This window comes from Colias croceus, chromosome 16, assembly GCF_905220415.1.
Source record: "Colias croceus chromosome 16, ilColCroc2.1".
In the NCBI taxonomy this organism is placed as follows: Eukaryota; Metazoa; Arthropoda; class Insecta; order Lepidoptera; family Pieridae; genus Colias; species Colias croceus.
This window is the reverse complement of record NC_059552.1, coordinates 10,186,846-10,202,841: the sequence shown is the minus strand read 5'-3', so window position 1 is coordinate 10,202,841 and position 15,996 is coordinate 10,186,846. Positions and strand designations below refer to the sequence as shown.

The following is a 15,996-nucleotide window of genomic DNA, read 5'->3' as shown; positions in this document are numbered from 1 at the left end:
GTACATTTTGTACGAACAGTAGGTATGAATGTTTTAGTCATAAATCCATTCAACGTTTTTACAGTTAAATGGTGCATTTAAATTTTAGTATCCGATACTTTTTATGTGTTTCCTCTCGTTATTGCACTGCGTTATACACCCCGATTTACGTGTTATAATATCTTTGATGCTTTATTCAACCATCTTCAAAAAGGCGGAAATTCTCAATTTCACAGTATTGCTTGATCTTAGAAATTTCGTCTGGATGAACTGATTTTGATGATGCGATGACGGTTCAGTTTTTATTTAAAAAAAACATTTTCGCTCTACCAAGTCCTCAATAGAACAGTAACTAGTATCTAATCTGTGCTAGAACGACTCATTTTTCTTAACACAGGATATTCTAAGCTATGGAATGAGTGCTTGTTTGAGCGTGTGTATGTGTATATTATGTGTTTTTGTATGTGTGTGCTGTTGTATGGATAACACCACACCTGGTCAACCCCATACATATTTGTATAACAAGCAAGATGTCGGTATCAAATCACGTCGCACCGGCGTCGGTAACAGCCGTAATTGTGTTTCCTTCAGCTACCTGCGTTCCGAATTGTCGATCACACTACTGTGGTAGTGATGAGGTAAGTACCTGTCTGGAAGAAATATTAATTACTAGAGGTCCACCCCGGCTTCGCCAGTGATACATATTTCGCAATAAAAGGTAGCCTATGTCCTTTCTCGGGTATCAAAATAGCTCTATACCAAATTTCATGCAAATTGGTTCAGTAGTTTAGGCGTGATTGAGTAACAGACAGACAGACAGAGTTACTTTCGCATTTATAATATTAGTATGGATTTTGTGTTAGAGGTGAGAACCTCGTACGTCTTTAAAGTAGTCGAGAGTTGAAATCACAGTAAACTATATGAGGTATATTGACTAAAATACATTTTTTTTTTTTATACAAGAGGAGGCAACAGAGCAGACGCGTCACCTGATGTTAAGTGCACTGCGTCGCCCATAGGCACCAGCAATGCCGGGGACATTATTAGTGCGTTGCCGGCCTTTAAGGTAGGAGTACGCTCTTTTCTTGAAGGTCCCTAAGTCGTAACCGTTTGGAAACACCGCATGAGGAAGTTCGTTCCATAGACTCGTTGTGCCATAAAATTAACTCTATATACATCCATAAACTAAAAATACAGTTTTTTATAAAATTGATTATAGTTTTGATAACGATATCAATGAACAATCATACTTGTGCAACTTAATTACAAATCACTAGTAAACAACAAAGAACTTAAAGCATTTTACACGCCACGCCATTTAAAATGGCAGTATATGTGATAAAAACTATTATAGAACACATTTAAATTACCATATACGAGCAAATAAACTTAATTGATTTGATTTGTTTCACAATAACTACTACAAAGTACACCAACAACCAGACCTTATTTTATAAAAAAAAAAATAGAAACAATAACTTACCTTGTGGCGCCTGAACTACGTCACGTGCGGTACAAATTTTCACTCGGCGAGCGGCGTGTAGCACATTCCCCCACGACCTATATTCCTTGAAGAAAACGCTGTTTTATTATTCTTTATCAATGTACAATGGAAAAAATATAATACGAATTCATCGTTTTTGGGCATGGTGGGTTAAATTATACTGGATTGAGTATATTTGTTATTTGTGGATGTTTGTATAAAAAAAACTAAATATTGCCTTACATTCCTTAGATGAACGACCAACGGCGAATACGAACAAACACCAACACTGACAGCCGATCACAAACATTTAGGGCCTCTACACAATCGCGATTGCCTCTACTCGGTACAAAAATAAGTCGGGTTTTCCTTTCTGACGCTATAACTCCAGAATGCACGAACCGATTTCCATGGTTTTGCATTCGTTGGAAAGGTCTCGGGCTCCGTGAGGTTTTTAGCAAAGAAAAGGTGTTCGGAAGGTGTTCAAAACGGAGTTCGCCCGGTTTGCTAGTGCTATATAAACATAAGTCATTCTCTGGTGAAGTCAGATAAATAATGTTATCATTAGGAATTCAACGGTTAATATTATGTTATCTATTAATAAAACAATAACGATTTACACTTGCTGTTTGCTCTTACGTAACTATCGTTCAGTCAATGGCATCAAAAGCTGATTAATTGTTTAGTAGTATTCTGGTTTCGGTTATAAACAAACGTAATAAGGAAGAAAAATTGATTACTATAACGGTTTGAAAACTATATTTTTTATGGAGTTATGTTTTATTTATTTTTTCTAATTAATATAATCGTAAAAATGAAACAAAAAGCTTAGGTTTTATTTTTATTTCATTTAAAGTGACTTTTCTTTTTTAGGTGTGAGAAATTTAAATAAAAATAGTGTTTTAACAGTTCAATAATAATAAATTTTATGTAATATTAATTTGTGGAGTAAAGTGAAGTTCCCATTTCAGTGTGATTGAAGAAATAATTTAAAAGCTACCTAAGCGAAGAGTTCGTGTGTCTATTTTTAATTTGATCTCCGTAACTACTATACCTTTTTTGAAAACGCGCCATTTAAAAGGTATTTTTATTTATTAGTTATTATTTTTAATTCAATTTCATGTATTTATCGCTTTTAGACAATTACGAATATAATAATTAATAATGTTGTATTATTTAACAAGTATGTTTTAATTCTTCTAGTTTGTGGATCATTCAAGTGTAATAAATGCATTTCATATACTGAATAGGTTTCTTTAAATGAAGTGACAAGGATTCTCTTCTCTACAACACGAGATTTTTAATAAAGAAATGAACCCAGGACACTACCTTTAAAAGTTAAACACTAATCACTTAACCAAAGAGTCAAACTACTTGAGAGAATCGATCTGTGACGCAGATGTTAAATCCGCCCAAACCCCACAAGGTCTCGGATGTGGTTTTGTGTGAAATATGATATTTCTCTTCGTTTGTTTATATTATTAACGAATTAAGCTTGTGTTTGTTTTAGTGTAGTGACATGAATAAATGAAAAAAACGTTGTGTGGTTTTATGAAACCACGGTAAAAGTGAAACTTACGATAATTATTGTATTTGTACGATAACTATCGTACGTCACGCGACATGCGCTACACAGACCAAAAAGTTTGAGACGATGTAATAAAAGTTTCACTTTAAAAAATGTATTTTGGAAAAGCTTTTGAAGTTTGATTAAATAAATTATTGATTGAGAGAAAACGAACGATGAGTTTTTGTTAATCGTTACCTTTTATTTGGAAATAATATACCTATGTTTTAAAAATAGAAAGAACAAAGAAAGAAAATACATTTATTTGTAACATTAACGGTATACACACAGTTAGGTATTATAACAATAAAATAATTAAAATTAGTTACTATCTACTTATATAGTAAAAAATGGATATATTCACTCAGTGCTTTTAGAATCTAAGGACATTTATAATAAATAACTATATTTGAATAGATAAGGACCTATATGACGAATTATGTGTTACAAAAGATGAATTTTAACTATTAAGCCGAAGTTAAAAGACTTAAAACACACTGTAACTAATAAATTTATTGATTTACCAATAAATTTATTTATTTGCCAATAAATTAAGCTTGCTCAGAATTCTTTCGCTCCATTCTTTTGAAAAGATTCTTTCTAAATTATGATTTCCTGTGCAAAATGTTAATTCCATTAAATTGTATTTTTTCTTAGAAAGGGAACGAGATGGACAAACAGGGAAAACATCTATTTTGTATCATTTCCCTTTGAATCTTTTATATAAAATGTTATTGTCTTACAAATTGTACTAGAGACGACTTTTTATATAAAATAATAAGACATCATACAATCAAATAAGACAACATGTCTTTAATTATTATTCAAATTAGTGTTTGATTTTTCTTATCTCTAATTATGAAAGACGAGGTCAATCTGCGATCTTTTCACCTCTTATTTCACCTTCTCTAAGTTTTATTCTCACGACAAAAATAAGCGCTTTTAATTTATTATGTATTCTACATTCACTCTAAAAATCCAGAGTCATTTCTATCAGTACCTATTTATTATTAGATTAATGTTTTTCGTTACGTTTTCGTTTCGTGGACTAAAATATGGACTTATTATGGTTTGGAGTTAACAAAGAAAATTACAAACAAACAATTACAAGATTCTTTCTTCTTTAGTCACAGCACAGCAAAAGAGAGAATATACCTCCACCTTAAAAAGTCGGCAACACATCTTCGGACTCGTCTGTAGATGCCTATGGGCTGTGGAATTGCTTACCATCAGGCGATCCACATGCTCGTTGGCCTTCTTTCATATAAAAAAAAACTTAAGCGTAGATTATGATATTTCATACACACGTATTGTCTCTGATTGATTTTCTTTGCTAAGTAGGTGAAAGCTTCCTACACCGGTAATGACATGTCATGCATCTAAGAGAATAAGCTTGTCTCATAAACAATAACAATATATTTATAGCAGTTTCATTACTGCAGGATATGCTTTACCTTATTATATACATAGAAACATTTATAAAATAATGTATGAAACAGACACTATGCTTGCCCTTATTTTTTTAAAACAATTACATCATGTTTTGTCTCGCATTATAAATTAAAATTAAAATGATTTATTCTTCAGTCTGTCCGTGACCACGCTCCATGTATGTATTACAAAGAAATATTACATATCTGTATACCTATTAGATCTTATTGCAAAAGACGCAATAACTTTGAAACCCTGACCCTTAACATTCAGTTGATAAAAACAATACATTAAGGGCTGATTTTTCAATCCTCGGTTAAAACTTATTCGTCGAATAACGTATTAAACTACCATTTCAACACTCTGTCTCTCAACTGTTTACAAGTGACATTTTAATATTATCGTGTAATACTTTATTGGACGGGTAAGTTTTAACCAGGGATTGAAGAATCGACTGTATATATAAAAAATAGTGAACTTCTAATCTTATTGATTAGTTTTTCTTATCTTTTCCTAAATTGTACAGCTAAGAGTTCATAAAAATATGTTTATTCTACGACTAATTTAGTTAAAAAATATTGATAACGTAATAATCATCAGGTTAAGATTACTGAGTTCATGTCGTCTAACTTTATGACAAAGTTCTCAGGCGCGTCTGTCTGTGTCTTTTTACGATATACTCAAAAACTACTGCACCGATTATCATTCCGTTTTCACGAATGGCAAGCGTTGTTCTGGAAGAAAACTTGTACAACTTGCGTTGTACTTCATATTATTAAAAATAAGATATTTCGCTGTTCTGTTTGCGCAATGAATGCGAGTGAAGCCACGAGAGAAAATCTAGTTTAAAAAAAAGTCATGTAATTTAATGCATTGTCATTGGTCACAAGATAACTCTAGGTAGATATTATGTTTTATAAAGAAACCCCAAAACAGTATTATCTTATAAAAATATCATAACAGACCAGAACTGCACACCTTATGATAAACTTTTTGGCAATATCACAAATATGATTGAATAACATAATATTGTGTACAAGTGACCTTTTATATTATCTTACCATAGTACATATATAGTATATACACTTTCGGTTCACGTATCGCGAAACATATGCATTCGATAAAATAGCGACATTCTCATTATAATAGTTCAATTTTAAGGAAAAACAACAATGTGTCACGCTCTGCCTTATGCCTATCTTTTATTAATAAAATTTATGTAACAAATTTAAACTGATGGCAATAAATCCATTCTTAGCATACATTTTCAAGATTTTAATCCTAGTAGTCATTTTCTTCTATAAGAATATAAATATATATAATTAAAATTTAATTAAAATTTCCAGGACCCTATATGGACAGCAGTGCGCAAGCGCTTATCCGGAGTATTCACAATGGCCAAACTAAAAAGCCTCCAACCGCTCTCTATTTCCAAATCAAATGAATTAGTACAACGTATTAGTATGGAAAAGAGTGAAAATTTAAGTCTTAGGGTAAGGATACCAACCTTTTATTAATTAGATTTTTGATAAAATTGTCTATTTCATATAGGTAAAATTCACTTCTGAAAACCCGGGCGTACTGTAAATTTTTCATCGTGTAATAATTATAATATTTCTGATTATTCAAATGAACCGAATAAACTGAACCGTTTTCTATAAATTTTGGTTAAGATTGTAGTAGAACCACGGGATCAAAAACTATGCGGGTTTTTCTTTACTACGCGAACAAAGCCGTTGCTGAAATACTAGTAAAATATACTTTCTCCAATAAGTCTATTCTCTGACCCAAAAACACTCCATACATAACATAGGATATATACTGACAATATATACTATATTTGCACACCCACTCGATGGGTAGTATGTATTAGCCGAATAATATTGTAATTAAAACATCTATAATTTGTAACTACATTCTTGCAAATAAATAATATAATTTGAATTTGAATGTATGCGGGTTTTTCCTTGACTTCTTTGAGTAATCATCTCTTATATTCTAGAGTCTATTCTCCGACATAACAACAGACATTATAGGCGCAGCAGCGTTCGGCGTGGCGGGAGACGCGACCCTCACGGGAGACAGTCCGATGAGGGCCGTGACCAGGGAGTTCATGAAATTTTCCCTGGGCAGGGGCATCGCGTGGTGCAGTATATTCTTCTGGCCGGAACTCGTTGATGTTTTTAGGTTATCTTGATTATATTATATAAGTTTTGCTCGTTGATATATTTAGAATATCTTTTTAATTTATTTGTGAGTTTTATATCAAAATTTTAAATGGTTTAATTGCTTGCTTAATTTGATACTTTTAACATAATATTTATGCAGATATATTAGTATTAATGTGTAAATTTTGACCGCTGCTTCGCTCGCATTCGAAATGTAAATATTAACCATTGTAGAATCCACCTGAAGACACACATCAATAATTCATTGTAATCGGTCCACCCATATAAGAGGCTCTCTTCTTAAACACAAACACACGCACAGAAGAAAATATTTAAAAAAATCTTGTTCTCTCTTTAAACAATTTTATTTCTTCCAGATTTACATTATTTCCAAAATCATCTATAAGGTATTTTAAAAAAGTATTTCAACTATTAATTGAGAAAAGAAAATATAATGTTGATAAAGGAGAAGATGCCAAGGATTTACTTGGTGCTTTAGTTAAATTGAAGCAGGAAAAAGAATGTGAAGACGTTGGTAAGTAACTGTATCAACAGTGTTAATAGAGCTTTATTAGATTAATGTTAATTCGAGACTTTTAGAAATGTAATATTTACTTCGTTTATTAATTGATTAATACAGTTACCTACATGCATGAAAGTACAGTTGGAACCTACTTTCATGAGAAGAATTCAAAATACTCATATACTTACATAGGTACAAGGTTGAAACTCATCATAGAATATTGAGAATTAAAGTTTAGCATATTTTGATTGCACAGTGAACAGCAAAAAATTTAAATTATAATGAATTTATCGCCGTTCATTTTACCTGTAAAAAAATAATAGATTTGTAAATGTACCTAACAGATTAAAACACTTTTGCGAAGTATTTTACTTACAAAGAACAAATTATATTTTTACTTTTACATGTTTCAGTATTCACAGATGATTTAATAGTATCTCAAGGGGCTATATTCCTTCAAGGAGGCTACGACACATCCGCCGTGACGTTGGCTTTTTGTGTATATGAGTTGGCGTTTAATGCTGATTATCAGGTATTCACTGTTTTATTCTTCTTTTTGACGTGACAACGTCTTATAATTCGATAGCCGGCTGCACGCACGAAAAAACATGACTCATGCGGCGTTACCTCGCGCTCTGAGGCGTTCCGTAAGGCTTGAAGTGCAAGCGAGAGCGCGGAACGAGCGACAAAGAAGCACAATCGACCGTTGCCACGTTCAACTATCGTCAGTAAATTGACTTTACAGACAACCAATTTTTTTTTAAAAGAAAAAGAAAAGAGAAAAACATATAACATACGTAAACATGTTAAATAGGCGGCGTGATCGCTTTTAACCGATGTCTGCCAGGCAACCTTTGGGTAGGATTAGTTTTATGCAATAAAATGAAATCATTATTGTGCTTTGAACGAAATATTTTATAAATACGGCTGATTTGAAAAATTATTTCGCCATCAGGAATTAAAATTATTGCTGCTTATAAGACAATGTAAGAAATGGAATGGTTCCTTTATCTATTTATAATAGACCTTCACATTGAATGGGGAAATAAATTAAATCATAATTACTTATATAACTTATGAAAGGAATTAAATTGTATGTTCCTATTCAACAAATAATGGCGAGATTAAATTTCATAGAAAATTATTATAGTTTAACAGTACATATTTGTTTTAGGAAAGGTTATACAGAGAATTATTGGAAGCCAAAATTAATAATAATAATGCTGAATTGGATACACAAACACTATCCCAGCTTGTGTATTTAAATTGTGTTATAAAAGGTAAGTGCAATGCTATACAATATTTTCTTTTTATTTTTATATTTGATTAAATCTATTTTGCAAAGCATTACTTATAATCCACCGGTTTTTAAAATAAACTTACTGAATAAATTTACTGCTTTGGCATGAGCGTTAGAACGAAATAAAAATAAGTTATTTTTATAATAGGATGCAGAAAGAAGATTACCTTTTAATAATAATTAACTACCTTAATAACATCACATGCCGTATTCATAAATATGTTGGTGCTATAACATTATTTGAACCAATAATATGTTTTAAGCTGTGCTTTAGAGATATTACACACGATATTAATTTCACGAAATATTAGCTATAACACCTAATAACTATATATCTTATAGAACAGCAAAGCATATGCCACCACCAGTGGGATTAGTGTTGCCCAAATTCAGTCTTGGTCTTGCAGTCTTGGTCTTGCGTCTTGCGTTTTTGCAAGACCAAGACCAAGAACAAGACCGCGTATTTTTAGCAAGACCAAGACCAAGACTGACCGTGCAAGACTTGAGCAAGAACAAGACTTAGCCTGCAAGACTCTTGCGTCTTGCAGCTAGGACTTAGTGCTATTTCACTGAGTAGTTAGGTGTAACAGTTCGGTGTATAACTAGGTAGGTACGCTTAGGAATTCTATGAGACGCAAAAAACTGTATCAAAGAATATGAAAAACTGGACCTATGCGCATTACTACCATAAACATAGCGAATAAAAAAAATATCTATTAAAATCAAACTGAGTGCATGCATAGTTATGTTTTAACCATCGCATCGGCACTTTGATAATGCGACATCAAAGGTTTTGTACTTACTTCTCAAAGAAATTTGCCGCTTTTCGGAAGTACATGGTTATGATACATGTACTTCCGAAAAACTTGGCGGCTTCTTTTGAAATCTAAAACAATCGTGGCCGCCACGCCGAAATCATAACATTTGACACTATTTGATTGCCGCCATAGGGCGTAGGTATACTCATGCAAAATAATTTCGAATTTTTTTAAGAGTACCTACAGGTGTTCCATAGAATAAATAAGTTTCAGAGTGCTTAGAATGAAAATGAATACATTATACTGATCACGCAAGTAGTATTATGATTAGGATAAAATGGTAAGGATAGGTAGTAGATGTCATATTAATTCATTCTAGTAAGTATATATTATAATATTGATTACTTATATGTTTTTTTTTTATTCAAATAAATGATAAATCGTAAAACTCTTTTATTAAATTTCTTATAAGTTGAGGGTTCAATCTCTATCTAAACAGATAAGTATTGTTCTTTAAAATACAGTCAAGTTATTGTAATTCATTTGTTTTTTACATGTTTTAGCAAATGTAAGCTTAAATGAAAAAAAATCAAATGTTTAAATCATAAACGTTTATTAAGAAACAGTTAATTCCATGGAAAACGACATATAGGTCAGATGATTTTTCGAATTTCTCATCAAATCTTCAGTTATTTATTAATCTGCTTGATCTTTACTATGGCTATGTTAATTCAAGCTCACAATGTTCCAATTCTAATACGTTTTTCTAAGATTTAAAGTAAACTTTAATAAATAGTAATAGACTAATAGGTAATTGCAAGACTTGCAAGACTCTTGCTGCAAGACCAAGACCAAGACCAAGACTGGGAGCGCAAGACCAAGACCAAGACCAAGACCAGATGTATTGGCGCAAGACCAAGACCAAGACTGGCTAAGTCTCGTCTTGTTCTTGCATTTGGGCAACACTAAGTGGGATTATAAAAAAAGGTACTTAAGCTTCAGAATTTCTCGTTTATATCCTTCCAGAAACATTAAGAATGTATCCAGCCATGGGTTGGTTAGATAGAATCGCGGCAAACGACTATAAAATAGACGAAAAACTGACCATCAAAGCTGGAACACCAATCTACGTGAACGCTGTTGGAATGCATTATGATCCTAAATACTTCCCGAATCCTAGGAAATTCATGCCAGACCGATTTTTGCCAGAAAATGAGAAGAATATAATACCGTACACTTATATGCCGTTTGGAGAGGGACCTAGAAATTGTATAGGTAAATATTTATGTTTATATGATTGCGAAATCAATAGTATTTTCAACAATTCATCATAATATCAAACTTATTCACATGTTACGACAATGTGCTAGTCTGTTAGATTTTTGAAGTGAAAACTTCTTTAGCGACGTTGGGTATAAAATCTTAAACTCGCGTCAGGACACGTGGCCTGATGGAAAAAGCGTAAGACGGATGTTTTTTTTTTTTTTTTTAGCCCTTATATAATTCCATGCGTAAGACGGATACCATTCCAAAATATCAAACATGCTGAACGTTAATAATCAAGTTTTCACTTCTGCCGGCACTCCCGGAGTGCAACCCGTCTTTTTTTTTAATAAAATTAAGGGTACCATAGAATATAGGTAATTTTGTAACTTCATATTACCTAAATAAATATTTAGTCTCTTATAAAAATGCATTGAATCAATAAAAATGCTTGTGCCTTTAATAACAATACTAAGCACTTATATTTACTTACTACTATTAGTTACTTTGTATTATACATTCTTAAAACTAATAAAAAAAAATATCTCTTCCAGGGTCACGCTTTGCCAAAATGAACCTACAGCACATACTATCACGTGTCGTATTAGCCTACGAAATACGACCTCAGCCAAATTCACCAAAACCGTGTGAGGTAAAAATGGAGAAACATGCGCTTTTCTTGGCTCCCGGGGAAAATCTATACGTTGATTTTATACCTAGAAAATAGATAATAAATGTTATTTTCAATATATAAAAAGGTTTTTTTTCACTACCCGGATCTATAAAAATGTAAACAAATTTCCAAAGAGCTTACTGTACTTTACTATTTTTTATATTATTTCATTGACATAAAAGTGTAAGATAAATTAATTGCCTCAATTCATATTACTTACAAAATATTTAAGTAACTGATGTTTGTGGCCAATTTTTTTTTTTAACATTGAAAACTCCCTCGACAATTAAAGTAACTTCATCAAAAACAAGAACTTCCAAGAAATAGTATAAAATGCCATGAAATATACCTTAATAATTAACTTTATAACAATACTTAAGATGGTAAAGCCAATAATAACTGCGAGTTTCATTATAAATCTCAGAATTACGAACACAAGACGTTATAGGTATCATTTTCAATTTGACAGGAAAGAGGTTAGTTTTAAGCCGCTACTAGACGATAATTCTGCATGACATGCTTTACGTGGTGTCATGCATGAATGCTCTTTTAGATCGGTTGCTTTCATGATTGCATGCAAAAGCTTTGGGCATTTCACGCACTATACTCAGTTTGGATATGAACTGTATATAAATGCCTGTATGCATTATTTTAGAAGCTCATGTCGCATGACCATTCACGCAAACGCATGTCATTCTCCCATTATCGCCTAGGGACTCAAAATTTCTACCTTACACTAACACCTCTACAGTTAGTCTTATAGACTTTTTGATTGATTTTAAACGCGATTCATTCCTAGGTATCTTAATGAATAAATTGCTTTAAAATACGTTAAAATTTCTAAGTGTATACTCGTGTAAAATCTAACACATGAAATACCCCCCCTACAGTTATTGTTTCCGCCCCAAAGTTCCGCTCATTGAATTTCATAACATGGATTACACCCTTCGCGGATGTGTTTGAAGAATAGATTAAGATCCTCAGAACTTGTTAAGTACTTTGTTATATGTCCGTATTTAAGCAAAAAGGAACCAACCAGCAAACACGCACTTCTGAGATATCAAAGGATTTACAAAAACATTTGCAGCTCTGTTAGATGAAGTAAAATTAATATTTATTTTATTTAAATTCATTGATAAATTACTTATTTAAGTATGTGTATATAAATTTGTTCTGAATACTCTTAAACTTTCTAGATAATTAAGAAAATGTGCATGTGGTTCCTTTTAACATTTATCAATTGATAGGTTTTCTCTTATACAAAAAAGAACCACAACCCAGGGATTTAATGATATAAATGAAACTATGTATTTATAATATCGTAATAAAGCTTTTATTAAAAAGATATACAAAATAATACATATAAAGGGCGTTTATTCGACGTTATCATCAAATTGGATTTCGAAATCCACCGTGTCTAGTCCATCTATGTGGTCTTCTATTGCATCATCACTAATAAGATTGTTATAAAAACTCTGTGCATATTGTGGAATGAGATGTAATATGGCCTGAATATCGCTTGAAGGTGAAGAAAGCTTCTCCAGAGGCATCGACGTATAAGGTTCTTCGTTATCTTCTGTAATAAAAAGAAAAAAGCTTTAAATCAAAACAATAAAGCCGCGTGGCTTTTATACGTAGATATATTATGGCGACAGCAAAATATAATTAGTTCTTATAAAGCCGTGTCCCTACTAAAAACTGGCTAAGTGCGAGTCGGACTCGCGCAACGAAGAGTTCCGTACCATTATCTATAAAAACGGCAAAAAAAATCACGGTTTATTGTATGGGAGCCTCTTAAATATTTATTTTATTCTGTTTTCTAGTATTTGTTGTTACAGCGGCATCAGAAATACATCATCTATGAAAATTTCTACTGTCTAACTATCATAGTTCATGAGACAGAGGGACAGACGGACAGCGGAGTCTTAGTAATAGGGTCTCGTTTTACCTTTTGGGTACGGAACCCTAAAAATCACACGCAAAAGTGACCAAACCTAGCAAAAAATTAAATAAACTTGTTAAAATTTTCAATTTCGCGGGCTAGGGCCTTGTTCCGGTCAAAACAGTGGCAGCGCGACTTTTAAAATCAAACAAATACTGAATCTGAATCTAAACGTATTTTACCAAAATAGTAGGTAGATACCTAGATCATCGACAGTTGTTTTTAAAACAGGGTTTAGTAGTTTCATCTCACAATGACAGATGAATCGTAACAAAATGACTCTTAATAATTCGACTCGCCTTCGTGAACAACAACAATGTCGTTAAAATACGTAAATCCACACAGGATTCCTCTTGTACTTACTAATTAAACTATCTTTTTAAAATCACTCCACAATCGGGAATGAATCAAAAGTGGATAAAGCGTACATACCTGCATCTCATAGATTTAATAAGTACTTAAATGCATTAAATAAAACTACTTACCCGTTGTATCTTCATTATTATCTTCGGTGTTCATCTCCAATGCTTTTCTTTCCAATTGCTTCCTTATTTATTTATTACTAAACATTTTCACATTTAATTTTAAAGATAATTAACAAAAACAATAGAACTTACTTCGCGGAGAAAAAAAACGGCCGTCACGTATTCGAAATAGGTACTTCGCTGAATGTCACCTATATTGACAGATGTTCGACGTTTTACTTTAAAAATTATTGGAGTTTTGCACTTTGAGCTATTTAAGACGTAATGAAATACGTTGTTTAAAGATGAGAAGCATTCTGCATTGTGCACAAGTCAAGGCATTTGGTACCGTATAGCGATGATGGGTTTCAGGATGTTTTACAATATTTATTTATGCATAACAGAACCGAATGCTTGTGGTTTTATTTTGCAATAAAAAATTACATTTAAATTATTAATTTATTTTACGCATAACCATACCACAGAAACCTGGTTCCATTTTGTGTATTAAAAATAATTGTTATTAATAGAAATATGTGTAATGTATAATGGTACCAAGTATCTGCGGATCTGTTTTGTATATAATGACATGATAGTAATATTGTTTATTTGTTTGAACAAAGCAGTCCCGTGGTGCTGTGGTTCGGTTTTGCTTCATATGTATTATTCGTTGTTGCTGGTGGTTCCTTTCTGCTTTTAGTATACCTTGTTTCCAAGGTAAAATTCATGTGGTTCTTGTTTGTATAAGAATTTAGACCACTTTTAAATGAGTATTCTTCAAGAAACGGAAAAAAGCAAATTTGTCGAGTGGTTCCATTTTGCATAAATACGGACATATTATAGTTCGATACAGTATTACTCAAAGTGCACGGTTAATGTAACACTCGATGAATTTAAGATGCACTTTAGGATGATGTATTCATATGCTTTAAGGCCACTAATGCGAAATTTTGGATCGTTCGTTAAGCTAGATTAGTTGATACGATATTGGAAGGAGTATTAGAGATAATGTACTTCGGAATTAAGAATTTATTAAACTACAAATTTAATGGAATCGTGTTACTTCAATCATTAAATATGAAAGGTGTATGAATAAAATGTTTTATGTTTTATAAAATGTGCTGCCAAAAATCGGGATACATGGCGATATGCTGTCGACGCCCTTTGCCCCACCTAGGGGCCTTAGGATATTAAGTAAGTGAGTAAGTATGAATAAAATGACAAAAAACACCTGTTTTTTTTCATACATCGATATAAAAAGACTATCCATATTGTCACCATTTTTTACTGTTATTTAAGAAATCATTTAAAAGATAATTGACAAACGTTAAACTTCTTAAATAAAGTAACATGTACACATTATTTTCTCAGTCCGCATAATGCTCTTTGTCACAGATTAAATAAGTAAGGAGCGCATGCATTCTTTAAACCAGCTTGACACGACAAGATTGTACGGGAATTTTAAAAATTCTCACAAACTTGTGAGTGCGGACTAGGAAGGTCTTAATTAAATAATTAGCATTTTTAAACAAGACGTCCGGAGCGAGTGAATATTTAACAACAACTAATTTATAACTAGGAAACTCCGGCGTTTTATTTGAGATGTTGAGTTTTAAGTTAAATGCACTCGACAAAGTATGTTCGTGTAGGAATATAAGCGAGTGATTTATGTATTTATATAAATCGCTATTAAACCCAAGCAGGGTTTTGTAATGAATCAACACAATTTATTTGGAATCTATAGAGATTCCCTGATTTTTTATGATTCATCATTTTATTTCTTAGAAGCTTAATTTATATAGAAGATATTTCTTACCTTTCTTTTTCTTTTTCCTCAGACCACGATATAAATGCATTTTTCCCACAATTAAGGTTGCTCCGCGGAAGTAATTAGATTGAATAAAGCTTGTCTGAAGATTCACCTAAGAGGACTCTATGATTCCTTTTAAGACTACATTTTATATTGCAATATTAATATGACTTTTCTTCTCATTTTCTAAACTTCAAAATTAGAGCATATTTTGTATATAATATGTAAACTCTTCTAAATGAAGATATTATATAATATCCTAACCAATATTCTAAATGCGAAAGTAATTCAGTCTGAATGTTTCTTCTTCACGCCTGAACTATTGAACTGATTTGGATGAAATTAAGTAAAGAGTTAGCTGAAGATCTGACAACGGACATAGGATAGGTTTTTGGAAATTCCTTGAGAACGGGAACTATGGATTGGGTTTTTCTTTTACTTCGCGGGCAAAGCCGCGGGCCGAAAGCTAGAATGTTTGTATTGTTACTAAAAAAAGCTTTTACGTAGAAATTGATATAAATGAATGCCCACAAACAAAGTTGCGGGCATTGTCTAGTATTCAATTCATAAACTAAACAACTACTATGTTAATATTCCTTACTTAATGTTAATACGAGATTACCTACTGAATGCAG

The 15,996-nt window shown here is 32.1% G+C and overlaps 1 protein-coding gene across 1 annotated transcript; it reads left to right on the top strand.

The window, feature by feature from the left end:
- The first annotated feature begins 5,812 nt into the window (after positions 1 to 5,812).
- Positions 5,813 to 11,244, top strand: LOC123698506 (cytochrome P450 3A19-like). The gene is made up of 7 exons (XM_045645156.1): positions 5,813 to 5,953; positions 6,463 to 6,647; positions 7,006 to 7,163; positions 7,565 to 7,683; positions 8,326 to 8,431; positions 10,236 to 10,484; positions 11,027 to 11,244. Exons 1-7 carry the CDS (start codon positions 5,855 to 5,857, stop codon positions 11,197 to 11,199), a joined length of 1,089 nt encoding a protein of 362 aa, XP_045501112.1. The 5' UTR covers positions 5,813 to 5,854; the 3' UTR covers positions 11,200 to 11,244.
- The last annotated feature ends 4,752 nt before the right edge of the window (positions 11,245 to 15,996 follow it).